At 46.3% G+C, this 26,956-nt stretch overlaps 2 protein-coding genes and 1 long non-coding RNA gene across 3 annotated transcripts; 2 read left to right on the top strand and 1 right to left on the bottom strand.

The window, feature by feature from the left end:
- Positions 1-262: 262 nt before the first annotated feature.
- On the bottom strand, positions 263-22,313 carry mycbpap (mycbp associated protein). The gene is made up of 20 exons (XM_088600258.1): positions 22,142-22,313; positions 20,681-22,046; positions 16,998-17,119; positions 16,551-16,713; positions 16,075-16,181; positions 15,547-15,730; positions 14,610-14,725; positions 14,355-14,505; positions 13,220-13,338; positions 11,052-11,164; positions 10,772-10,880; positions 8,796-8,988; positions 7,530-7,717; positions 7,249-7,395; positions 6,508-6,648; positions 5,540-5,670; positions 5,187-5,302; positions 4,440-4,591; positions 3,652-3,834; positions 263-476 (listed from the first exon to the last, which is right to left on the bottom strand). Exons 2-20 carry the CDS (start codon positions 20,745-20,747, stop codon positions 396-398), a joined length of 2,583 nt encoding a protein of 860 aa, XP_088456384.1. The 5' UTR covers positions 20,748-22,046; positions 22,142-22,313; the 3' UTR covers positions 263-395.
- Positions 1,094-1,742, top strand: LOC148652955 (uncharacterized). The gene is made up of 2 exons (XR_015925492.1): positions 1,094-1,179; positions 1,395-1,742. It is a non-coding gene; the product is annotated as an uncharacterized LOC148652955 (long non-coding RNA).
- A 306-nt stretch (positions 22,314-22,619) lies between the features above and the next one.
- Positions 22,620-24,554, top strand: rasd2a (RASD family member 2a). Its single transcript, XM_088600259.1, has 2 exons — positions 22,620-23,468; positions 23,736-24,554. Exons 1-2 carry the CDS (start codon positions 22,757-22,759, stop codon positions 24,254-24,256), a joined length of 1,233 nt encoding a protein of 410 aa, XP_088456385.1. The 5' UTR covers positions 22,620-22,756; the 3' UTR covers positions 24,257-24,554.
- Positions 24,555-26,956: the final 2,402 nt, after the last annotated feature.

Genomic DNA, 26,956 nt, shown 5'->3' on the forward strand with positions numbered 1-26,956 from the left:
AGCTGTTAGATTAGTTTCTAGCTTGTATAAATCTTTTTTTTTTACTCAGATCCAGCTGTGGAAAGAAAATCCAGAATCCTTGCTCAGTATTTTGGAAGACAACAGTAACCTGAGTGCACAGGTTTGAGAGTCGGCTCCTCACACTGGCCCTATACTCGCCCGCTGACTTCGTGTCTCAAACTCGTCAGCCCCGTAAAGAGAACAGGTCACTGGGGGAACATCGCTGATGTGAGAATAGAGCAACTAACAGAAGCCCGATGAAACAAGTTGAGAATTTTTAATTAGAAACATACAGTTTAGCTGCAAACAAGATGTGATTAGGTACTGGGCTTCCCACAATAGCCGATGGCGATAATAGTTTCCCAGAAAGTCGGGATCACACATTAACTCCTGGATCAGAGCTGTTCTTTGGTTTTCTTCACGTCCTCACACAGATCAAAGAGGGACTCCACCATGGCAGCCAGCAGCCCGTAGACCTGGGAGGGAGAGGAGGGGGCTGTGAAGGAGCACACTTTACACCCAGGCTGTGTAATATGATCCTCTTTTAAAAAGGGACGAATAGAGGTTAATCCCGCATTGAAAAGAAGAAAGGCAGAATGTAAATACACATTTCAGCCATAGCACCTTCTTCTTTCTTTCCTTAGTTCATAATGAAGGGGTACACTTGCCTTCGCAGTCTTTACATTGTGACAGTGTGTAGTGGGAGGCGTCCAGGGCAAGGGGAGGGAAGCACCAGTGTGAGGTTAGCAGGGACCACAAATAACACAAAAAGAACAAACAAATACCCAATAAGACAAAAAGACAGTGTGCTGCTGTGCCTTGCGGCCTCCAGGCTGGGCTGACGCTGTTTAACGGGGTCCAGTCTGGTGAGCAGGGGGCGTAAGGCAAGAACAAAACGAGAACTTTATACGTGAAAAAGGTGTGTGTGTTTGCCTGCCCCAGTGAAAGTGCATGATGGGACAGGCAAAAAAGAAAAAGAACACCTTACATGGGTGCAATCCCCTCTGGGACTGTCCCTGTCAAACTCCCCCCTTCCGGGGGGTGTCCAGTGTGCCTTTATAGGACCCGCCCAGCTGGGACTAGAAAGGTGAGGCGTCGCCCTTCTACCAGGGCTGTGCTCCACACTGGGCACTCCCCCCGTACTGCCACAACATGCTTTGGGTTTCACCGGCCAGCCAGGTACAATGGGATTTTATCTACAATAAAATATTTTGGTACAATGTACATAAAGCCAAACAAAGGTCTGGTTTGTGTCAAAGGCTCATAAACACATTCCTTTTGTCCTAATCAACCTTTCACAGATTCAAGTAAAAGAACTACAAACATATCAACCCAAAGATATTTCCTTTCTTCTCTTTTCAGCATGGAATAAACCTTTACTTGTTCCTTTGCAGCCTACGCATGCTGGCACAGCTCCCTACTTGAAGGAAGCTCCCTACTCCTGACAGCTACTCTCTATGGGGCGGAGCGGTTGCACTGTGGCTCAGGACCTGCGCCTGTGGCTGGAAGGTTGCCGGCTCAAATCCCACAGCCAGAAGAGGAATCCTACTACGTTGGGCCCCTGAGCAAGGCCCTTAACCAATGGCACAATGGCTGACCCTGCTCTCTGACCCCAAACTTCTTTCCCTGTCTGTGTGTCTGTGTCTCATGGAGAGCGAGCTGGGGTATGCGAAAAGACGAATTCCTAATGCAAGAAATTGTATATGGCTAATAAAGTGATCTTATCTCTTGAAGTACAAAAATATTGTGTTAATGTTTTTACATACTAATGTGTAGTCTAGCTTGCAAAGGAACAAGTAATAGGTTTATTCCATGCTGAAAAGAGAAGAAAGAAAACACAACATTTCGGATGTGGAGCCTTCTTCAGGTTTAATTCTTTAACCTTGAAAACTATTCTAGTTTATAGGTCTTGTGGCCCTAGAAAAGGTTATTTCAGCACTATAAAGTTCCCAAGTAAAGAATAGGCCTGTTCAGAGCTCAGTATCAATGGAAGATACTGAATGGTACTCTGTTGCAGACAGCCTCTGGAAGTAGGACGGAGGGCACAGAACAGGTGCCCAATTTTTGTCTTATTTTACAGGTGCGGATTATGAATGTACTCTGGCACAATTTTGCAAGACTTGACAGCAGATGATAAAGGCCAGATCAAGTAGGAAGTACATGCCCTGACTGCTAGCAAACCAGCCCCCCACAGCTTAAAACATGGACTCTATGCAGGGCCTTAAATTTTCTTTTGAAGGAGAATCACATCACTCTCTGAATAAAGAATAAAGTTCAAGACCGCTGTGTAATCCAAAAATACAACAGTTTTCTGAAGGATGTTGGGCGCTGAGTACAGTGACCATTCACTCTCCACTTTCGCCATTATCTGTGAGCCTGCACAGTGAGGTCCTTTAGACTCTGAGGAAGAGGCTGGGTTAAGGCTGGCTGCAGTGACACAGGAGAGAGATGCTCAAGAGATTCTGGGGAAAGCAGGTCAGCCAGCAGAGTTTCTGGGACAGGATGCAGCTTCAGGAGTTATTTTTAAAAGGGGAATCTGTGTTGCTGACATGCTTCTCTCTTCTCTCTCAGTTTAAGTGAACCTTTTAACTCATCACAAAATGCAAACACAACTTCAGTACAGGGTAGGCTCTAAATGTGCATTTCAGATACTTTGTAAAAAGAGTTAGTAATTATTATTTACAGAAATGAAACAACACTTTTGACTAATTGTGTGTTTTGAAATAGGGGTAAGGGCTGCCCCACCCCCACATGGAGTGCAGCTGACTGACTACTGGATGGGTGTGAAAATACAGGTGCATTGCTGTGACTGCACTGTAATTGAGTCCGTCATGATGATTCAAGTGACCCTTGTAATTCTCTACATAAAAGTCTCTGAACACCACAACAGACCTCGCGTCATGCCTTCGAACACTGCCTGGGCTTGGGACACCGTCACAGATTTCAACCTGTGCAGGAAAGTGATAAAGGCTGTAGGCACCAATAATGGAAAGAAGCTACCCTTTTAAAATCTATAGATGCCCACCCCACACACTGTCTTGCTTACAGTAGTCTTTCAGATCTCTGTAATAAATTATGAGCCCTGACTCATACGCGGCCTTCAGTGCTGGTGCTGCATTGCGATCAGCGAACCCTCATTGTGATGCAATGTGATTCACACAGTGTAGAGCTGCCGAGCGAAGGCATTGGGAGCCCACCTCTCTCAAATCCCTCAGCAATTCACTGCGTTTCTAACAACGAGCTGTGTGACTACAGGCAAGCAGCGGGTTGCAGTGTGGATGGACCGTTCCTGAAGAGTCTTAAACAAGCTCACAGCGGTGCTCCTTATGCGGGCCTTCTTACTAAGTTCCTTTCCTGCTTATAAAGATCACGCAGATCAAACAGGAGACTTACCTAGACGGGTTCCAAGGTTCCTCCCTGTGGCGTTAACTACATCATCAAGGCCACCAGAGGCAACTCATGAACCATTAAAATAATCAGCTAATACTCAGAATTCACAGTTTTCACTATAAAGAAATGATATTAAGGTGTATTTGATTTATGTTATCCTAAGGCATAGGAGCAGCTTTTCAAAGCAGTCATATTAGTGTAGAAGGCATGTTATTGAGAACTGTTTTCCAGGACGAAGGGCTTGAAGGTGTGGAGCCTGACCTGTCCATGGAGCTGCCGGAGGTATTTCTCCTGCAGCGCAGGGTCCACCTGCTCCTGCTGACACTCCGGGTGCACACTGTCCAGGCTTTCTGCCGAGGAAACCTGCTCCTTTCCGAATCCCAGCGCAGGTTTCCCAGCCTTCCTGTCATCCCGACCCTTCCCTTTCTTACTGGGAGGGCGGTCCTGAAGAAACAGACACAGGCCACAGTCAAACGCTCTCACCACCTGCCAGAGCACATTCTAGAGCTATGAGTCAGTTATTAATAATTTTAAGCCTTCAATTTTGCATTTATATGGTACGAAAACATTTCCTAAGTATGCATTCATTGTGTGTTACTATTTTGATTTGATAGTTTATTTATGTGGAATAAACAGGCCTTTCACAATGAGCCTTGTTGATCTCCCTAACAAAGACAGTCATGTCATCACAAAGGGAATGGCAGGGCCAGGCAGTGACATCACTGCACAGGGGCACAAGGAAGAGGGGCTGGGGGGGGTTGCTCCTGTTGTAAAGTAGGATTAATCGCAAGCTTGCAGACTCTTCTTGGAAATCGATCACTATATTAGTTCTGTGTGAAAGTAAATGTATTTGTTCAGTGCAATATCATTCTCAAAATGCAGTGATTTTCATCTATCAAAAAGCAGCAACTCTTTCTCAGCAAGAGCATTATGCCAAAAAGGCAGATATGACAGAAAAATAACAGATGACCATCTTCTGAGGAGATGCTGCTGCGCTGCGGGCTACTGCCCCCTGGTGTTTCCTTGACGTCAGTGCAACCAGGCCTCACCTCTACTGGCTTGTCCTTCCCTGCCTGCTTCCCTGGTCCTTTCTTCTCCTCCTTCTCTTTCCCGCTGCCTCCTTTCTTTTCCTCCTTGGACACCATTCCTTTCCTGTCCGCTTTGTCATCCTTCTTCCCTTTCCCCCCTCGGCTGGATTCCACTGAGAGTGCGGAATGAGAAAAAACAAAATCCATTTACATTCAAAACAGTAGTTTCTGAAAAAATATAAATATGGAATATAAACTAAAAGACAAATTGTTGCTTAATAAATTATCTGGAGACAGCAAGGCACAGTGCCATCAGGACTCACTCACAGCCCTGACACAACAGCTCGGTTTTCTCCCACACAGTGCTGGGGAGAGCGAGAGCTCCTTCAGGACACTCAGAGCTTGTACGCTTATCAGCTGATCAGCTGGAATCTTTCACCTGAACCATTAAGAGCTCTGCAGCACCCCTGAAAACCCTGGACGTTTGCAACGATGTTTCTTTGCCCAGAGTTTCAAGATCATACCCCTGCATAACCTTCTGCAACAGGCCCTTTCAGACCCACAAGGTTCATCTTGCTGATAGAATGTATCTGTGTCTCTCCATTTTGTATTTGATATTTTCACAATTACATAAACCTCTACAACAACATTTTTTGTTTTAAAGTATCAGGTCTCTGCACCAGGTAATGCGTCCCATCTCTCCTCTGCAGACCAGCACAGCGGTAGTGCTCTGCACAACAGGCTCTTGAGGGCAGGTGGGCAACTCACAGGCTTCGTCCTGCAGCAGGTCACCCCAGGTGTCTCTCTCGGGCATGCCCAGCACCTGCCTGAGCAGTGTGGCCTGGCAGACCAGCTCGTCCGCTGCCTCCCGCCACAGCTGCAGCCTGGAACAGAGCAGCAACACAGAGCTACTACCACATGCAGGCTGGGCACCTGGCCCTCTGTCTCTCCCCAGTGACAGATGTAGCCTTGAACTATGACTTTAACACACCTGACTGATGAAAAGCTTTGCTGGGTGAAATGGGCAATATCAAAAGCTGCACAGTTCTTCTATCTCACACTCCCTAGAGCCTCTCTCCCACAGTCACGCCATTGGTCTCACCCCCCTCCTTGTCACTGACCCTATCAGGTGAAGCAGGTCGGGCTGTGAGTGTGGCTGGGGCTGACTGAGCTCCAGGACCAGGCTGTTGAGCTGGGAGAGTGCTGCTTCTTGCTGTTCTTCCTCCTCTCCCTTTGGCATTGACAGTAGAGTCTGCAGAAGGATATCCACAGAAACACAACCTGATGATTTCAACACAGTGGATGATACTCTAGTTCATCTCTTTTAGCTACGACTTTGTTTTTCTCTAGGTTAAGCATTAAAATACTGGATAATAACACTAACAATAATTTAAAATCTCTGAAACACCCAAAAAGTAAATATAGTATTAATTCTCTCATACTTTAAGATATTTTGTACCTGAAAGCTAAGGCTGTCTAGGTTTGGAATAAAACCTATTACCGGTTTAACTAATGTGGTTTATGGGATCTGAAATTCATTAAAAACTCATGATGTTGACAACAGACAGCGCAAGAGTCTTTATATTTCACAGATTTGCCGCCCTTTTTAACAAGCAAACAGCTCTGGGAGGCTGAACCAGTGCGAGCTCTTTACATTTCCAAACATTCTACTAATTGGGCCCCAAGTGAGAATGTGGAATTAAACGACACCAATTATGCCATTTCATAGCTAATCATCACCCAGTGTGTTTAATTACGAATGACAGAGGACTCCTGTGGCAGCTGTTACTACAGTCTCCTCGAAGACTTCTCACTCTAACGCACGTTTGTTTTTTCTATCTTTCTTTTTCAGAGTGGAATAAACCTGGCTCCTGTGCAGGTACAGAAGGCAGGCTTGCTGTAGTGTGCTGCTATATGTATTCTTTGAAACTGCACCAGAGGGCATTTATAGTACAGTATACTAGTGGGTGACTATACTGTGTCAGGAATCTGGAACAGTCAGTGAGACTTACAGTGTTTGTAAGATGGCTGTTGTAGTGTTTAGCTTGTATTGTGTGAGGGAGTGAGAAGGGGGAGACCCCAGACTGACCTGTCGAAAATGGGGGATGGAGAGGTCCCAGTCCTGGCATGCCTTGGGGTTCTCCATGCCACCAGCGTGCAGGCTCCCTGCACCCACACTCTGCTCCCACAGATGCCTCAGGTTCTGCACAGCCCCATGCACATACTGCAGCTTCAGGAAATGAATAATAAAAACAACTAAATAATTCCATGACATGATGTACAATAGGACACTAAGCAGCTCCTTTAGATCATATTTGTGCTAGTCATTGCATTCAAACACAGTCTCCCAATCTGCAACAGGGTGAGCTGTGTGTGTAAGAGTTATAGAAGACTCCTAATGTGCTAATAACAAACTACCTTCCAGATATAAAATGTTCATGTCACTCAATAAGACTGGAAAGTTTTAAAATTACTTCGGAACAGCAAATAAACTTCAGCACTTGTAAGACTGTACAAACATTTCTACAGAAGTAGAAATCGCAGTAAAACTGCAGTTCTCTTTGGCCACTGAAAACCCAAAAACAGTAGTTCCCCAGTGCAACACCTCCCAAAGTATTCCTTTACAGGAATCATACACACCTCATTACAGGAGTCATGTCCTGATGTTGATAATGGATATTGCAATGATCCACACTGCTGGAATTGATAGTAACACATACTGTACCTGCCCAAAACGCACTAGAGTGCTGATTGGGGAGCCCTGTCCTCCAGTACAGTCGTGACCCGCTCTGTTTATTCTCCACGTACAGGGATTAGGCTTGTGCTGTACCTGTGGGTTCTGCTGGCAGAATCTCTCCTCCTCTGTGATGTAGGTCTCCACTGGAGAGCAGGGACGATCGGGGGTCCGCACCCCCTGCAGAAGCTCGTTCAGGATCTGCCTAGCCACTGTCACTGCCTCTCGGGCCTCCAGCTCTCTCTGGGACACACAGAGGGGTTTAGGTAACACAGGCTCCAGGCCTTTAGTGATGTGGCATTGCACACACACACACAGACAGACAGCTGTCAGAGCCCTTTGCTACAGAACCCCAGGTGCCTCTCGTACTCCCTTACCTGCAGAGACTCTCTGACCTCAGCTGTCTTGTCCTCATGCAGGGCGATGCCCCTCAGTGTGACCTGCAGAGCCGCACCCCCAAGGAGTACAGGGTGTGTCTTCAGGGCCCATGTCTCGCTGAAGATTCCTGGGCGCACGGACTTGAAAGTGAAGAGGATCCGCTGAGTGTCCCCTGGCAGGATTACCCCTGAGTCACATAAAGAACATCACCAGTTGACCCTGATTGAGGAAAGGGCATATTGCCTAGACCAGGATCACAAGTCCCAGTCCTGGAAAGTCACAGAGTCTTCTGATTTCAATTTTAACATCACTTTATTAACCCTATACAATTTCTTGCATTAGGAATTTGACTTTTTGCATACCCCGCATACGCAGGGTCAGCCATTGAACAGCGCCCCTGGAGCAGTTGGGGTTAAGGGCCTTGCTCAGGGGCCCAACGGAGTAAGATTCCTCTGCGGGATTTGAACCGGCAACCTTCCAGCCACAGGCGCAGATCCTTAGCCACAGAGCCACCACTCCGCCCCAATTTCAAGGCACTTAATAATTCAACCAACTATTGAATTTATGAGTTAAAGTTTAAAATGAACGCATAGTCTCTGACAGGAGACATTTATAATACCTGAAGGACTGAGACTTCAAGGAACAGGGTTGAGTCAAAGACTTTGGACTTTGGACTAGTGAGTAGTAACACATTTTATATCCTCTATTCTTCCAATTTTAGTTGGAAGTTCAGTTCCACGTTCTGACAATGTACCCAAAATTCAAGTGTGTGTTTTAAGGCTTTATTCATAAAACATAGAGCACCATGCTGTTAAGAACACAAAACAATAGAGAAGGAAAACATCACATTGTCATATGACAAAATTATTTCAGGTGGGTAGTGTGTCACCATGCGGAGGCTGCAAAGGAACGGGTAAAGGTTTATTCCAGCTGAAATGAGAAGAAAGGAAACACGTTTCGTCTGTAGAGCCTTCCACAGCCGAATCGTTATATTACAAAATTATGTTTAGAGTTCTTAAGTTAAGTTAAGTGTTTAAGTGCATCTTCTACATTTCTTCACCTTAGGAATTTATTTTTACTTCATCAAAAAAATCTGTTAAGTGATGAATGGTAGAAAATGCCATGTGACTACACCTGTACAGCAAGCAATCAGATACACATTGTGTACAGCAGCATCTGTCAGGTGTGCTGTGCGTACTAAAGCAGTATATTGTGTGATATGTGTCATTGTCGGCGAGTGGCATTTCCTGGGTGATACAGCCAACCTTCACTGGTGTTGAAGTAAAAGTGCTGACTGCTTCTGTCAGGCTGGGCTGGGCTGAAGCTGCGAGGCGGCGGGAGATGCTGCCAGCTGTAGTAGACAGCAGTGCTGCCATCGTTGCTCAGCTCCAGGTGGGACACAGCCTGGTCCCCAGCCACAGCTTCAAACGTCAGCCGAGCTGCCACGCCCACCTCACCCTGCAGACACAGTGGACAAAGACAGCACCCCTGTCAGGAACAGGCTGAGGGGCCCCCTCTCCATGCAAGACTTAACTTGGCTCTGACAAAGGTTTAACAACTATGACGATGGTTTTCTCTTCCAATGGAACTGGGACATTCTTTTATTACTAAGAAATTCGTCAAATTGTACCCACATGAGAAGCATCACAGCAGTGGAACCATTCTGCTCACAGGCCAGTCTCCCTTCCAGGTCGTAATGAACACAGGGCATCTTCAAAACTTCCCAGTCATCAAGAGTTGTAGGTCTTTAACTATAAATTACTCCAGGGCTTCATGGAATCCCCTCAATATCCACTCTATGATCTTTAATCCAGACCTTCATTCTGCTATTGCAATTGTTGGCCTCAAGGAGCAGACTGAGAGATGAGTTTTTGCAAATGTTAAGGTTGATTAACTTTTTGAAGAAAATGTACCTAGATCCATTGTGGAACTCAGAACTGAATATGGCCTGATTTTCAAAATATCTTCAAACAGACCATTTTCAAAATATTCTTATAAAAAATAAGCAATTCAGTTTCAGATATCCACAATTAAAAGGTTGCTAATAACCGCAAGATCCATATATAGAAAGTCTCTGAATCCTGTTGTGTCCCACTGTATTCTGTCCAGTTGCGATACCTTCTCACTTGATTTTTTAGGGACTATTTGGCAGGAAGATTTGGGTCACAAAATTGATGGTGAACTTTAGTGTAGGATAGGTTAGGATATTCCCTTGTCTGTCCAGCCAGAGATGTAATTCCAACCTGGACTCTTTCATCCATGTTTAGGGAATGCAACAAAATCTTGGAAAGATTTGGAAATCTGCACACTGAGTTGCCTGAAGGTCTTGGTACACCTTTCATTCTCTCACCAACATTATTCGTTTTTGGAGCTATTGCAGTGTTGGCATTGGTCCCAGAAAGTGTTAGTCATAGTTAGTTATTTGGCTAAGAAATGTTTCTCCCACTATATGGTGGAATTCTGAAGCAACGCCAACTGTGAAGATGTGGGATAACAAAGTGTTAGAATTTATGGATCTTTAAAAAGTTACATAAGAACTTCAAAAGAAATGTTGAAATGTTATAAAACTACTTAGGATATTGAGACAAGCCTTAGACAATGGTAATGCTCTTGAACATCGAAAAACCAAGTTTTACTAAGATCAATGCCACAAGTATCTATTTAAAACCACAATTAATTAATTGGGCTTCAACCTAAGCCATCCAATTCAGGGTCTCAAGGGTACCAGAATCTTTCCTGGCAAGCAACTGGGGCAGGGCAGGATATGCCCTGGACAGGACACCAGCCCATCACAGGGCAGACACACAGACATGCACACACTCACACCGAGGATCAGTTTTCCCTGAAGCCAATAAACCTACCAGTATGTTTTTGGACTATGAGAGGAAGCCTGAACACCCAGAGGAAACCCATGTGAACAAGGGGTGAACTCCAGGCAGACAGCACCCCAGGTCTGGAATTGATCCCAGGGCCCATTCACTGCGAGGCAGCACTGTGCCTCTTTGCTGCCAGGTACAGTATGCATGGTATGTGCTGTATTCATCTATATAGTTGTAAAAATGATTTCAGTAATAAAAACAAGCTTTGCAATACAGTACCTTGTCAATAACAACTTACAGTATCAAATAGGATCAATGAATGGCTACACAGTTGCACGTTAACATCATGCTTATTTTAAACAATACTGCCTGTCCTTGGTGGTCACTCAGGAGTAGTTCCTGAAAAAGCTGGCTGAACGTACCTCGTGTGAGGAGGAGCTGTTGATCCAGCGAGCAGGCTGGCCGCAGAATCGAAGAGAGGGTATCAGGAGGGCCTCCATCATCACATCAGGGTAGTCAGCCAAGGGGTCTCTAGTACAACAACAATAGGAATCTGCATCTCCACTCTGAATTTCTCTCTTACTTTCTAATTCAACACCTACAGTGTTACTAGTCAGATGCAATGCAAGAGATAGAGACTGTTCTTGTAGGTGTAGGTTACAGACATTAAATAAGCGACCCTTTGAGAGGGATCCTGCTCACTGGTTTTCCTGTTCGTCAGCCCAGGTCTCGCGGTCCTCCTCCTGGGAGCAGCTCTCTGCGCTGATGGAGGTGAACGGATGCCCTTTCCCAGTGACCTCCAGCCCATCTATCTCCTGTGTACAGAGAGGAAAACAGTGAAGAGAGGTATGGGAATGGGGAAAGGGAGAGAGAAACCAGAGCGGAAGATTGACAAGAACAACCAAGCACTCTAAGGTAAGTGTTATTGTAGCAGGAGTTCAAAACATAGTTGCTGCAATAGTAGTATAGGCAATGGTAGTAGTAGTGGTAGTAGTAGGAACAAGTTGAGTTTTATTCCATGCTAAAAAGAGAAGAAAGGAAGCACAATATTTTGGCTGTGGAGCCTTCTTCGGGTGTGAGGTAGTAGTATTAGCAGTTGTAGCAGCAGTAGCAGTAATAGTCGTGGTAGTATTAGTAGTAGTGGTAGTAGTAACTGTAGTAATATTAGCAGTAGTGGTATTAGCAGTTGTGGCAGTAGTAGCAGCAGTAGTATTAGCAGTAGCGGTAGTAGTGGTAATAAACACTTTTGTCCCTTAACTGCCACAGCTTACAACAACAAAGTAAACAAAATAAAAAAATAATAGAAACTTAAAAAAACAATGAGTTGAAAATCTGTACTTATTCATGTGAATCATTTATGTTCCTTATCATGTAAAATATGCAGAATGAACAAAGAAAGAATTACAGAATTAACTATGTATTAAAAGCACAATGAAAATGAACCTGTTAGGAAATGTAACCAATCAGGGGGGTGTTCAATAAGTGGTAAAATATAGATGAAGGAAATTCTAAACAGCACCACTTGCTGTCTAATCTGTGGCGAAAACCTAAAGATGTTTATTATAACCACTTGTTTCTTATCTATTCAACAGCAACTTCAAGTAGCAGGTCCATCTCTGTGTAGAGCTGGGCTAAGAGGAAAGTGCAGACTTCTTGCATGAGCAAGATGAGAATGGGCATCCCACACCCACTCTCCTTTTATTGGTTTATCATTTACTAATTACTTATCCATGGAGCCAACAATATTTATCTTACAAAGAGTTATGGCACAAGTAAACATGCATCGAAAAGAAAATCATTATGAGCGGCACTTCCAATCGATCCATATTCTTTACCAATTAATCCATCTAACTACATTACATAGAACAGTACATTGAGATTCACATGCTTCGCTAGAACATCTGTGTCAATGCATGACAGACGTTAATAAAAACAATTAAAACAGATGGTATAAAAAAGAGCACAGAAAGCTGTTTTGTATTACATGATTGTTTGCTAAGGAGCTAAAGTAGCTGTTAGTTTACCATGCTAATTGATTTAAATTATCCCCAAGCTGTTGAGAGCAGGCCTCTGACACACTGTAGTCAGCTCACACATGGCACAGCCTGCTTGGGAGCAGTAGGAACATCTCACACCATCTAATGGAGGCATTGGTAAGCTCTGTGCAGCGAGACGTGTCTAGGCATGGTTTGAGTTTTATTAAACTGAAAGTCTTTTTTTGGTTTCTTATTTAGGATTTTGCACAGTCCTGCTGACAGAGTCTTAATAACAAGAACACTGTGTATGCTGTTTAGCCTCAATGTATAGTTCTGTACAGAACATTCCCAGCACTTAAGAACATAAGGAAACAGGAAAAAGAGGCCATTCAGCTAAAAAAATCAGTCCATCAGTAGCTAACTGGTTTAATGATCTCATCAAGCCGTTTCTTAAAAGAAACTAGAATACTGGTTTCATCAACATGACTAGTTGACTTTCTCCACAATCTCTGGGTTTTAGTGTACGTTCATTCTAAAAATTCCACTGGCTTGACTTTGTCAATGCCTTTGAAGATTTTAAATACTTGTACCTTCATAATGTCTGTTCATGACTAAAAAAGAACTAATGACTGCTCCTTCAGCTGGTCAGTGTAGGACAGGCTGGATACGTATCTTATCTTGATGATTCCAGAGCAGCAATTTATTTTCTACAATCTCGTGAACAAAATTGTACAGTTTTCTAAAAGGTACCTTACTAATGCATTATACAATTTTAATCTAACATCTTATTTTTTTTAATTTAATTCTACAGTGCATTCTGCAGCTTTTGCTAAACACATTGATATTCATGACGAATGAAGTAGAGTCCCTGCAGTCACAGGAACAGTTGCATACCGGCTGGTTAAAATCCAGCTCCTGCAGGACATCGCGCAACTCCTGGCGCCGCTCCTGCAGGTACCGACTCTGATCCCAGGCCCGTTGATGCTGGACTGAATCAGCTGGGACAACATTGCCTGAGCAGAACCACACAAAGTCATGAAATATCCCATGAAAGACAGAAACTAGCAACAATATTTCAATACCTGAGTAATTCATATGAAACAACAAATGATTCCAAAATATGTTATGACGTGAATACAGACAAAATTGGTAACATCTGGCTAATGTCAACATTTCCAGCTTCAAAGCAAGGAGGGTATTTGCTGAGATGTAGTTGTCCCAGATTCTGTGATCAAAGCAATCCTAATGTTTACCATGGTTTACCTTAATTAATTGAGTTCTGGATAATGATTAAGTGTCAATCAAGAGTTCAAGAAGACAGTATAGAATTCACAGGCAGATATAGAGAGTGAACAGAGAGGGTACAGGAAGAGGAAGATATAGAAGCCAATTGTTCCAGATCACCCGGAAAGACCAGATTGGAGCTAAGTGTTTGAACCTTGTTAAGAGAGCTTGCTATTTTGTGGCTTTTCGGGAAATGTAAATTCCTATGTAAAGAATCCCTCTTTTAAATACGGCCTGTGCTGGTTTGTGAGTGCATTTTTAAAATAGGTAGATTGGTTCTAATAATAAATATTTGTTTAATCCAGTGTGCCTGAATTATTACTCTTTTCACCAAAGCTCAGCCAGAGAACAAAGAGCTAATGTGCCTCTAATTATACCAACCGTATGGGTACATTCTTGGCAGAAACCTTTACAAGTTGGGGTTATGTTTGTGTTTTCTTATTGATTTGCCTACTTGGTAATTTCTTGACGTTTTCAATTTTTGGAAATCCCCCATTTGTAACATTATTAAACTAAAGATATTGATTTATGTATCAAAAACATGAAAGTGGTTTAGTTTTGCCTATTTGTAAAACTGCAATGCTTAATACAACATGACTCAGTTCTAAAAGTTTGCAGGCTGAAGTGCTGTATGCTGTGTGCATACTGTATGTTAGTATCTCGCGGTTCTGTGAGGACAGTGTAAGCGCTGCTGCCTGTCAGCTGGTGTGAATACTTTCTCTCTCCTGGTGCTGTGTGCGCGTACCTGTCTCCAAGCGCAGCTGGCAGGACAGCCCGACATGAGTAACAGGCTGAGGATTCCCTCTCTCTGTCTGCGTCAGAGTCATTGTGATGCCACTCATCTCATCCCCAATGCGCTGCGGCAAGCTCCAGAACTCACTGCCCACGCGGTTCCCCTGCAGTCAACACAGCACACTCTCACATTGAACCACAGCTCTCACCCAGCACCCCAGACTGCAAACACAGCCTTTAAATACTTTTGACTAGAGTTGTGTCCGACCTGGCCGGGATGCAGTGAAGGGAGGGCACGGCTGATCAGCTCCCGCTGTTCCTGTGTCTGTCTGAATCCGTCTGCCTGGTTCATCACCAGGCACTGCACAGGCCTCTTCAGCAGACCTACAACACAGCAAAGAGGCCAATCATTCCTGGAGGCTTCATGTTGCTAAACTTTCCAGCAGCATTTCTATTGCTCTCTATTTTCCCAGCAACATCCTCCACATGTTTCAGTGTGTCGTGTGAAAGAGCGCATTTGAGCGAATATAGCCAATGTGCTTTCAGTTGTGTCTCCGAATGTGACCCTCCTCAACTACTGCTCAGTAACGATTGATTAGTAACAATAAACCTTCAGGCACAGAGGGACTAACTGCAGTGATCTAAAAATCTATTTTGTGAGGCTGGGTAAAGACAGAGACATCCATAAATCACAGGTTGTTGCAGTAGTTGGAGAAGGTGATAATTTTTTGCTAATGCAAAAAACTGTAGCTTTATGATCAGATACCTTCTCTTCTCTTCACAGTTTGTATGATTTCTTTCTTTCTTTTAAGCTTCTACTTACTGTATTGTTGTGTGTTTTGTGTGGTTGCTTTGTTTAGTTTTCACAATTTAATTAAATAATTGTTTAAAAAATGCATATATATTTCTTGTTCATACAGCACCACATGTACAGTAGCAAACTCTATAATGCCATATGTATGTAAAAGAGCTGCATATGTATTGCTGTATTGTTGTGTGTATTGTATATTGTTGGAGTGTAATATTTAAACAGATTTACATCTACACATCTTGAGCGAGCTGGCTGGTGTGTCTTTCACGCTGCTCCATAGAGCAGTAGTGTTAAACACACGGAGGCAGTTATTCCTCGCTTTGCTTGAGTCATGTATGTAGGGTCTGGTGGGCTCTGCAAGACGGCCAGATGGTGCTGTGGCTGCTACACCCACGGGAGATGAAGCCCTGCTGGCGGTGGCGCTCGGCCATGTGGTGCTCCCAGTGGCGAAGAGCCCGGGTCTGGGGGGCGGGCGGACTGGACCGGCCTGCTGGTGGGGCTCCGGCCTGCTGCCCTCCGGTCAGTGCTGCCTCTGCTGGGGGGCACGGCCCCAGGGAGTCCGGCACCCTCTTCAGCAGCTAAAACACACACGTGTGCGAACATCATACCCATCCGCCTCAGAGGTGACATCTTAGGGGAAACCGCATCTTTCTGATATACTATCACATTTAAAGGTGAAAAGACACTATGCACACTTCAATACTCTCATTCCATGACGTGAACAGATTGCTCACTGGCAATCTGTAGTGAATACATTTAGAGACTTTGAACATTAGACTGTTGTCAGGGGACTCAATCTACAGTGAGTCTTCCTTGGGGAGTACTTACGAAGCCCCCCTTGTCCTACCTTAACCCTATGGTTGTGTGCACACTGATGCTAGGGTATTATGAGCTCATGTTTAGACCGGACGGACTCACTGACCTCAGTGTCTCCTCTGGCCTCCACCTCTCTCTTAAAATCCTCCAGGCTTCCCAGGATGCTGTGTGGCAGCACCATTCCCTGGGCATCAAAGCGAGGCCCGCCAGGACCTACAGAAACACAGGTTAGCAGTCAGTCTGGAGTCAGACACTACAACACCCAGGAGTCTCACCCGTGCTAGCTGTCCAGCTCATGTCTCTTACTTTGAAGGCTTACAACCATTAAAATAATTCACATTCCTGAGCTGAGAGGTTAAGAACTACATATAAAATATTGACACCTGAAGAAGACCCCACAGCTGAAACGTTGTGTCTTTTCTATACCTTTCAGCATGGAATGAACCTGTTCCTCTGCAGCCTATGCCTGCTGACACAGCTACCTGCTCAAACGTCTTCATACAGTATATTAAAGTCTTTAGATTTAAAATATATAAAAGTCTACCAGTACATAAGGAGTGTCTGGAGCCCTGCCTGTCATACCCATGTAGTCCAGCAGCTCCACTGTGGCATCCAAGGGGACAGGTCTTGCCACAGCCACCTTAGCTCTCCTCCTCTGCTCCATGAGAGGCCGGCCCTTTCGCACCAGCACCCGGGTCACACCTGGGGCCTTCTGGCTGTTCCTGGGTGGCTGGGGCACCCGCAGCTAGGGGTACAACACCCAGTGACAGGTGAGAAGAGAGACAGGGACATGTATCCATCATTGCTGTACTGGTGCTCAAAAAGCACTATGAGTCTAAATATTGCCGTTTTTTTTTCCCAAGCCTGAGAAGAACAGCGGGTTAATTTTTTTTTTTTACATGCATTCCAACCCTGGAAGATCTGCCTCCTCTGAGCTGTCCTGAATGAGCCTCAGATTCTGCCTTCCTGCTGTCTGGGCTGGGCCCACCCATCCCCTCTCTGAATGTGGCCCCTGACCTCCACACCCACCTTCTCCAGTTCCTCCACTTTAATGGCCAGTGCTTGTATGTCCTCCCCCTTCAGAGTGGGACTCTGGGGCTGCTCCTCTGAGATAGGGGTGAACTCCTCTGAGGCTTTCAGGCGCTTCTTTTCTAAAATACCAGAAAAAAACACAACAAAGAGATAAATCTTTTTTCTAAAAAAAACAGAGAAAATGAATGAGACAAATACGGTGATTTGCATGTGCAATGTTTTCTGTCTTATTCAAAGGAAAGTGGAAGGTGTAGTCAGGACTGTGGTATAAAAGACTTATGAAGAACATGATGAAATACTCCATCTTGCTTATTTAAAATTATAAGGTGAAAAAACTGAAAATATAACAAATCAGATAACAAATGAGATGATACTATATGGTCTTTAATTCAATTCTTAGTAGCCAAATGAGGATTTCGTGCAATGCGTCTTGAAATAAATTGGTCTCAACACTAGCTGGGAAGCTTTGTCCAGACTCCCACAATCCTCTGTGTTAAAAAGAGCCTCTTACTCTTAAATGCAATTCATATTTCACAGGTGATTAGTATGTATGTCGTAAGTCTATTGGGTTGACCTTGCTAATGCCTTTAAGAATTTTGAATACTCACAGTCTTTTTGTTTGAGAGTAAAAGATTATGTTCTTTCAGCTTGTCAAAGCAGAACATTCCCCTTGAGCCCGTCATTGTATCTAGTCACTCTTCTCTGGCTGATTAATTCAGCTCTAACTATTGTTTCCATAACCTTAAAGGAAGCAGGATTTATTGGTTTCTAACAGCTTGCCCAGTTTTGCCTTTCTATGAAAGGATGCTATATCACCAATGTTCCATAACGCGAATTACAAACACCTGTCCATTTTGTCCAGGAAGTGATTATCTATGTTTGGGGCCACAGAGGTACCACCTGTGGTTTACGGGCCTCCTAATGGATCTTAACAAGACAAACTCAAAGAAAACCCTCCTTGCTGGTTAGCCTGAGACATAAAGTGTGCACCAGCCAGACGCACACCCTGAATAACAGAGAACATTAAACAGGCAACATTATCCTTTCAGGCTACAGAATTAGACTGTCTGAGTGAGGTGAATATAGATGGAGGACTCCATATTGGGTGCTGACTCTACATACAGAAGTCAGAATATAAGAGTAATTGCACAGGTCTAATGCCATCTGATGACATAAATACAGTATCTGAGTGTCACTACTGGATCTGGATCTGGAATATTTGTACATTTCCATTTGTATGAGGTTAGGAGAGGAATCTACAGCCAATTCCTCTATAAAAAATATCAATAGTGGGAAGGGTCATCTACTCTTGTAATGGATTAGTCCTGTAAAGTTTAGGGGTGAAACATTACATTAGGATTAAAACGTTCAGTCTTGTCATGAGCCAAAATATCATGAGGTTAAGAATCTAAAATAACAAACTGCTGCTGTATCAGAGCAGTCAGAGTAGCTGGTATCACTTATTTGAGATACATTCCTGGCAAAAACTGGATTGAATTAGACTGAACGGGCAGATTAGATTTCAGAAGACAGGGAAACTGAAAGGCCACCAGATTAGGGACCAAGTCAGGGTTGGGTAGTCTTAGAGTATGAGGGCTGGTCTTGCCTCAGAACTGGTTCCATACTTCCTTGCAGGGAGAGTTTGTGTATAGATCCTGTGCACCACAGTACCAGGTTAGGGAGATCTACCACACCAAGATAAAAGAAGATGCTGCAGATTTCATGCCTGGGTATTTCTAACAGTGGGAATTAATCACTCAGCTTGTTTTGTGAAACTCTGAACACTGTTATGCAATGCTGGGATTTGTTTCAGTTCCTGAGGCAGACCATTGTTTCCATGGCTACATAACTTTTCTTTCATGTACCTTTTTCTGCACCTTTCAGCTACAAAGTACATTAAGTCCCTTTTTGATAAATTGGCTTTACAGGATTTCTGACAGTGACCAACACAGTGCCTATTGTGTGTCCATTCACAGTAGCCTTGGGTTTGAAACCAGGCAGAGGGATGGGGGCTTACTGTTCCTGATCTTTATTTCACATGCAGCCTGTTCTGCACAGCACAATACACTGACTTCACGATTGCCACACAGAGGTGTGTGAGAGAGCCTGGTGCAAGGGAAAAGAACACAGCGACCAAACCACACAGTCTCCCAGTGTGATGGGGTTCACTTGCCACAGCAGTGCTCCTCTCCAAGACATCACAACCTGTGCAGTGTCCTGTCTGCAGATCAGCAGAGAGGTGCAGCATCGCTCTGCAAGCTTTCTGGCTCGTTGGTGTAGCCAATTGATGGATAATTGTCCTCTAAAGAAAACACAACCTTACAACGACACTGCAAAAGGACTTTACATGCTGACCTTGTGGCTGACAAGCACAATTATCTAATCACACACAATGTTATCTTGTCATTCAGCCTTCAAATCACAGAGGCCTGTGTGCTGCAGTCCTTGCTGTTTCAAGGCTAATTTCCAGCTTTTATTCAGAGAACAAACCAGCCTGGAAGCCTGCAGATCGTTTCCTTAAATGGTCTCTGCATGTTAGGAGTGTGATTTATAAAGTAAAACAGAAAATCAGAAGCTTGTTTTTTTTTTGGAGCAAACAAAATCTTTGGGAAATGTCTTTCAGACTGAATTCTATCAAAAACCAGCAGTCCTATTACAGGGCATGCCAGCAACTGCCACTCCTGAAACTGAGTTTAAAGATATGGAAAACAACGAGTGTCTCCTGCCCACTCTTGAAGGGACACGTCACACATTATCACTCATAAGTCTAACCGTGTTTTTCCCTCCTGATGTGATGGATTGTCTCATCACAGGAGTAACAATCCACTCCATATACATTTATCAGCTCCCACGTTTTATCCAAATAAGTGACGGCCCAAGGCAGCTACAATTGTTCCATGTAGGAGGTGTCACATTTATAGATTCATGTAATCGGTGGCTGTAAGAATGTAAAATATGTGTGTGTGTGCGTGGGCTAAAAGTAAAGGAATCACGATTCACAACAGCGCACTTGTAACGCCTGTCGGCTCAGATCACAGGCATCCCTCTCAACTTGTTTTTAAAAAACTTTTACAATCCATACATTCCTCTGAACTCGGGTCCGAGCATCTTCCCGCCTGTGCGCGGACTGCAGAGACATCGGCTGCGCGTTTTCGCACTCGGGATGAGGGAAATATTTGTCACTTGCGAGGGATCCCAACGCTCTCTAGCAGTCTTTCCTCTTACGCCTGTAGCAGTGGGTACGTTTCGGGAATGAGGCTGTGAATATTGCTTTTTCATACCACAGAACTGCACACAGTAATTTTTAAACATGTCTAGCCGATTGTGCGCAATCGGGGCGCATTGCATCGCCTTTGATCCCGCTCCAAGGGTGCTAAAGAAGGTCGAGGCACCGATGGGTCTCTGGAGCAGAGCTGCTCCTTCACAGACTCTCTCAAGGTCCGACCAAGACCCCAGCCCTACCGCTCAAACCACAGAGGGAGAGCTGTGGAAAACGCCCGTGTGGCGACCAGGGGGTCAGAATAGATTATCTCGACGCAGTAAAAGGAAGGACAAGTCGCTGTTGTCAACAAAAGTGAGATAGGTGAGCAGGAGGGTTATACAAGGGGCACACAGCCTTGGGTCATGTGATTCCTCCGGGTCAGAGGTCAGCCGCCGGAGGTCAGGCGGTCCGCTCCTACCTGGGGGTGTCCGGGGCCTCGCCTCCTTCCGCGCTGGCCGGCCCGTGGACTTACTGTTGCTGGACATGCTGTGTCTGCCTCCCAACACCGACGGTTCACAAACGGACTGTGTAAATAACTCGAAGGGCTTTGCAGACACAGCCCGACTCCTGTCGCCCTCTCTGCGCTCAGATGCTCTGTCTTCCCTGTGTCCAAGTGCAGGACAAATAAAACGACAGTGCACAGTTTATCGCGTTGTAATTGTCAGCTAGGCGAAGGTCCTTCCTCCAGTTTATTTCAGTTTCTTCGCTCTTTTATCTTGTGACATAAAAACTTCTTTCTTCTTTCCTTTTCCCGGCGTCTCTCCTGGACTCCATGGCAACCGCAGGCGCCCTGACGCGACGGAGGGCGTTAAAGGCGAGGACACTTTCTCTCTGCCGACAGATAACCCTCCGCTGCGCTCGGGTGGAGACCGGCCCGGCGCACTCGGGTTTGACCTGGGTGATATCCTGAGTGACAGACGCGAGCGGGCGCTGTTTGTGTTCTCTGGGAAACACCGTGTGCTGCTGAAATATGACTCACGTCGTGTTACTCCAGCACCTGAGATAATACACTTCGTTCGCACTCCAACACACTGCAAACTTTAAATAAAACATTTAAGACTACGCACAGCTATCGGCCCACGCATATCCAGGAATAAATTATATTGACTAAAAATAACCATTTTTTTGCGTGGTCGTAATTAGCGCTAATCGCGTGGAACCGGGATTACCGCTGTGATGAATAAGCATGTAAACCGTGAGGAACACGGTTACATATGAGGCAGGGTCGCGGTTCAGGGGGATGTTGTGTCCAGCACATCACACGGACACTAAACCAGACCTTCTCCAGCTCAGGATTGCAGTTTTCTTCTGCAGGGGGTTTCTGTTTGCGGATGGTGTCATATGTATGTGCTGAAACACACTGCTGATGAAAACGCCCCAATGCCCAGCAATGAAATCTATCCCTAAGGATATCGGATAGTCACCTTCCCTGAAATCCTTCAAGTCAAGTTTCAAAACATTCTTTACAAATGCTGTTATTGAACCGGTTCTGTGTCTGCCTCTTTGCTTTCCTGCGCTATTCCAAACCATCACAGTCATTGTGTCGTTGTACCCGGCCGCCAGACCGTCCGGACAGACGGACACTGCTCGACTCACAGGTCATAAACACTCCGTTTGCTAAAACTCCCTGCGGCTCTATAAGCCCCGCGGCTGTGGAATTCTATCCCTAAGGACGGCGGGTGGACCGCGCGGTTCCGGATGGGTCCCGGGTGTCACCCGCGCTGGTGCTGCGCTTCACCACTGATTCAGCAAGTCCCCTCCTGCGTGGAAAGCGATCTGCATTCCTAAAAACCGCAAAACAAATTCAAGGAAGTATTATTAATAAAGTGTGTTTAATTTGTTTTCTAAGAACATGAATTTGCAATAAATTGTTTCGTACCTTACTGCAAAATCCATTGCCCTTAACCCCCTTTACATATAGTTCTCCTGATGCCATCTCTGTGTGGTTGTGTTGTTTTTCTTTAACAATGCGCAAATGTAGTCTCCTTGCATTAACCCGGACTTGAGAGTCCTGGCTAGGGTTGTGCGAGTCTAGAACAAACTAATAGTCGTGTTGTCTAAGCCAATACCTTGGATTTGTCCTAGTAAGGACTGGCTAAATTGCCTCAATTAGCTATTAAAAGCCAAACGCGCTACACTGTCCAAATGGTCTCCTCTTGTTGGCAGATTTCTTGATGTCCCTGGCCACGTGATCAGCAGTCGAGACGGACACACTTTGTCCTGCTTGTCAACAGATCGCGCTCTCGTGAGCCGGGAGCTCTGGCTTCGATCCCTGTCTGTCATCAGCCGGCCGGGAACTGTGCAGAATTGCGTGACGCTGCTGCGCAGGCGGCGGTATATATAGAGGTACAGAGCTCACTCGGTGCCTGACAGAACACGGAGACACCGGGAAACTGACTCAAGCCTCCTGCACTACAGCGCTGCAACCAGCGCCAGCCTGGCGTTTTGCACAGCACAGTCCAGACCGACGGTGGTGCCTTTGTAAAAGGAGGGAATGGATTTTTTAACGGCGGAACGGGCTCGCTTCCCCATGGCAGGCAGAGCCGAGGCGCTGTGCTCCTGTGTGGACCGGACGGGGAATGACCCTCCCGGTGTCCGGCTCCCGCTCCTGGCCGGCGGACAGGCGGCCGTGCTCCTGGGCAACACGGGCACGTGCGGCGGGGCCGCAGAGAGGCGTCTGGATTACAAAAACAGCACGCAGCACCCGGCCGCGCCTGGGTTCAAGGTCCCCGGCAACTTGGGTACCATATCCAAAACAGGCATGGGGATTATCAAGACGGTCACATCGCAGTGGCGGCACCAGGAGAGGAAGGCTCGAGTTGTGCGGTCGGCTAGCACGGGCAACCGGTATCCCTCCTCCGACCCCTTCCCCTGCAAGAGGTCTCCCTACGGGCAGCTGGCGGCGGCGGCGCTGCGGGCTCAGCTCTTCCCCAAGCTGCCGGAGCCGGACCCCCGCCTGGAGCTGCTGCGCTCGGTCAAGCCGCACAACTGCCGCCGCATCGTGGTGCTGGGCGCCCCGAGGGTGGGCAAGACCTCGATCGTCCGGAGATTCCTCCGGGAGGGCTTCGAGGAGCGCTACGTGCCCACGGCGGAGGACTTCCACAGGAAGCTGTACCAGATCCGGGGGGAGACCTACCAGCTGGACATCCTGGACGCGTCTGGAGAGAGGGGCTTCCCCGCCAAGAGGAGGCTGTCCATCCTGACAGGTGTGTGGGATGAGTCTCCCGGCCGCGGCTGCAGGCTGGCTAGTGAAGGCGATGCCGTCTGTTACTCTGAGCAAATCAAGCTTTAACTCTGGAGAACCGGGGGTCGAGACATCCTCATCGGCCTCTTAGCCTCCCCCAAGCCCAGCACATAGATCAAAAACAGACAATAGATTAGAACAAACGGTTAGAAGCGGCGAGTTTAAGGTAATAATGCATACTTCTAAAGAGTGTCACCCATTTACTAATCTGATCCCTCTTCATTTGCAGGCGACATTTTTCTTCTGGTGTTCAGCGTGGACGACCGGGGGTCCTTGGAGGAAGTGCGGTCTCTAGCGGTCGAGATCGTGGAGGCGAAGACCAAGCTGCTGAAATCCAAGGAGAGCGTGTGCGTCCCTACAGTGATCTGCGGGAACAAGATAGACCTGGAGCCGCACCGGCGCGCCGACACCCGCGCCGAGGTGTGCAGGGCGCTGCGGGGCCGCGCCTTCTTCGAGACCTCGGCGAAGGACGGCACGAACCTGGAGGAGATGTTCCGGGCCCTGGCGGAGAGGGGCGGGCTTCCCACCGAAACCGGCCCCTCTCAGCACCGCAAGATCTCCATCCGCTCCTACCAGGCGCTGCGCTCGGCTCGGCGAGGGGGCAAGGAGAACAGGGCCGGAGAGGCGCCGTACGGGGCGGTCTACCCGCTGGCGCGGCGCCCCAGCTTCAGCACCGACCTCCGGCAGGTGTTGGGACCCAGTCCGATCAGGAAAAGAAGCAAGACTCTCGAGAAATGTAATATTCAGTGAAACAAAACCTGTAACCTCGATATAAGTTATTTCTTTCACTCTAGAATAAATTGATTATGCTCTTAATATTGGATTTTTTATTTTTAATGATAGAACTATTTTTCATGTAAATACGAGTCGCCTGCGCTCCTGTCTGCGGCTGTGGGCTGCGGGGAACTGGCTGTACCTGCAACACACAGACAGGAAGGCCACGGCGAGTCCCCTTAAGCCTGTAAAAACTCACGAATGTAATAAATGAATGTGAATATGTAAATATACAACTTTTTAATATTTTAATAAAAAAAATATTGAAATTTGATTGCTCCTCCTTCACTCCACTGAAACTGTAAATTAGGGTCTTTGTCGGGAATCGTCATCCTAGACTCTCTTTTCCAAGCCCTTCATAATTGGAGAGATCATCACCGGGCTAATTAGGCAATTAAGTATCAGGTCAGTCATTTAGCTGTTGTTAAGGGTGTGACAGTGCCCAGGCTGATCCCTGGCTATAAAGAGAAAGAGCACAACTACATAACCTACAACAGCACACATCAACAACCCCTGTACTGCGCAGGTGCTGTCAAAACCTCACACTTAACTGAAAAAAAACATGTCTGTAGTATTAAGGGCTTTAGCCCTACAAAAGGATGTTTCTGCTTTGGATGGGAAAGGTTAGTTTGATCAAATAACTACACAGTGCCTTTTCATCACCCCACCTCCCAAACTGGAAACAAGCTGTAGATCCCGGTGAAGGCTGCTCAGGAGCAGATGGGAAGAAAGGACATTCGCTCACTCCCGATGAAGGGTCTGGATAGACCCTAAGGGGCATGCGCATCAAGAAGGGGGGAAAGGAGAGGGTGTTTGCAATGAGGCTGGGGCAAATGGGGGAGGGGTGTGCTTGGAACAGACTTCAAAAGACAACTGTCTTCACTCGACGTGAAAGCAGGAATTATTGCAGAGCAGATGAAAAGGCAAACGCCTCCTGAAAAACAGTGATTACAGCGGAAAGGAGCCCACGGCAGCTAAATTTACTTTTCTATAGAAACGGTTCTTGTATTCCGACTCCATTCATGGAAACAGGAAGAAAGTAGGGCTACTGAGCCAAGAGTGGGAGCTGGAAGAGGATTCACACAGCAGTGCCGGAGGTGACTTTTCTCCAGGACTGTGCTGTGCAGAGAAGTGAGGCCGACCAGTCTTATTCGACTTCGTCACTCCAGTCCATCCACTGGTGCCCCATTACTTCATCCATCTAGTTCAACACCCGAATTTCTCACCTACTGTCATCGCCACCGTCTCTCTCATCTTCTCTCTCCCTCCTGCCAGACTGTCTGCACGACTGCGCCGTCCCTGCCTGCATGCCAGTGTCTCCTCGGCACGTCTGACCTCTCAGCTCTTGTGGTTTGCTTCCTTCCCAATTCCCGTTAGGTAACTCACAGCCCTTGTTCACAACAAAGTGGAGCACATGCCAACAGGCTCTTTGCATTACTGCGCTCGACCCACACTGCCGGGACATGCTGGCTGTTTGGGGGCACGATGGTGTGGAGGGCCGGGCTGATGCTCCTTCTGTGTGGAGTCTGCATGTTCCGCATGTGTTCACGTGGGTTTTGTCCAGGTGCTCCAGCTTCCTCCCACCAAACATCGTTGCTGGGTTAGTGACTCTAAACTACAGTACCTCTATGTGCTTGTGTGTGTGTGCCCTGAGGTAGACCGGCATCCAGTCCAGGTTACTGGTTTTAATGGTCCTGCCGACAACTCAATCTGAATCTCTCTCCCATAATATAGAACTGTGTAAACACTCTATTGCCATTAATAACAGGGGCTTACTGTGCACATTGGTAAGACAAACCTGAGCACACAAACAACAGTATTGGGCATCTCAGCCTTGGGACACCACAAAAGGCTTCTGGAAGACATAGAAGAGGCTAATATTCATAATAGCAGCATAGAAATGTCAGGGAATAATGTTCTCTCTCACACTCTGAATACGCTCAGCTTTCAACAATTACCCACGAACAAGGACCACAACAAAAACAGCACTTAATTACAGACCTGAGTCACTGATTAGCTCACTTCTTGTTTTGATTGACTCACATGCAGGACTGTCGGGAGGCTGCAAGCCCTCTCCTGTCTCCTGTCTCACGTATCTCGAGTTTTTACCCGGACGCAGGAGGATGGCTCACACACCACCCGAAGAGCCACACACAGCTCAGAGTGAAGTGGGACAGAGAGCCCTCAGTGCATGATGTTCCAAAGAAGACAAGCACGTGCCACGTGCGAAGAAGGAAAAAAAGCTTAATTTGAACCATTAGCTGTGAAATGTGTATTGTGCTACAGCTGCTGCTGCAGGGGACACAAGAGCGTGAGGCAGCACAGACACAAGGGCTGATCCAGCACCCTGCAATTCCACTGAACTTCCCACCACACCGACAGTCCCTGCTACACTAAGAGGATGAAAGGTTTAGGGTTTTGCATTGCTTCATCTGAGATCCTGTCCCACGTCGGATGCAGGCTGCGACACTCCTGCGGTATTCAGGGTGGAAAGCTGGGACAGAGGGCAATGGTCTGTCCGTGTTCTCTCAGAGCCGAGAGCCAGGTGTGCACGTGAATGTGCTGCTCTGTTTGTCAAGATGACCACACTGTGGCTTTGCCTCTGGCTCTAGCTGCTGAAACGTGCACATTACCAAAATAACAGCTTGGGCTGTTTGCTTATTTGTGTGACTAAGT

Source organism: Lepisosteus platostomus, chromosome 11, assembly GCF_059453375.1.
Source record: "Lepisosteus platostomus isolate fLepPlt1 chromosome 11, fLepPlt1.hap1, whole genome shotgun sequence".
Lineage (NCBI taxonomy): Eukaryota > Metazoa > Chordata > Actinopteri > Semionotiformes > Lepisosteidae > Lepisosteus > Lepisosteus platostomus.

Excerpts from the sequence above, each read along its gene's own strand:
- mycbpap (XM_088600258.1), bottom strand. The coding sequence starts at position 20,747 with ATGTCCAGCAACAGTAAGTCCACGGGCCGGCCAGCGCGGAAGGAGGCG. Across the intron at positions 13,339-14,354 it reads CCAGCTGCGCTTGGAGACAG|GCAATGTTGTCCCAGCTGAT; the intron begins GTACGCGCACAC and ends GGTTCTGCTCAG. Across the intron at positions 5,303-5,539 it reads GACCTGCTTCACCTGATAGG|GCTGCAGCTGTGGCGGGAGG; the intron begins GTCAGTGACAAG and ends GCTCTGTTCCAG.
- rasd2a (XM_088600259.1), top strand. The coding sequence starts at position 22,757 with ATGGATTTTTTAACGGCGGAACGGGCTCGCTTCCCCATGGCAGGCAGA. Across the intron at positions 23,469-23,735 it reads GAGGCTGTCCATCCTGACAG|GCGACATTTTTCTTCTGGTG; the intron begins GTGTGTGGGATG and ends CTTCATTTGCAG.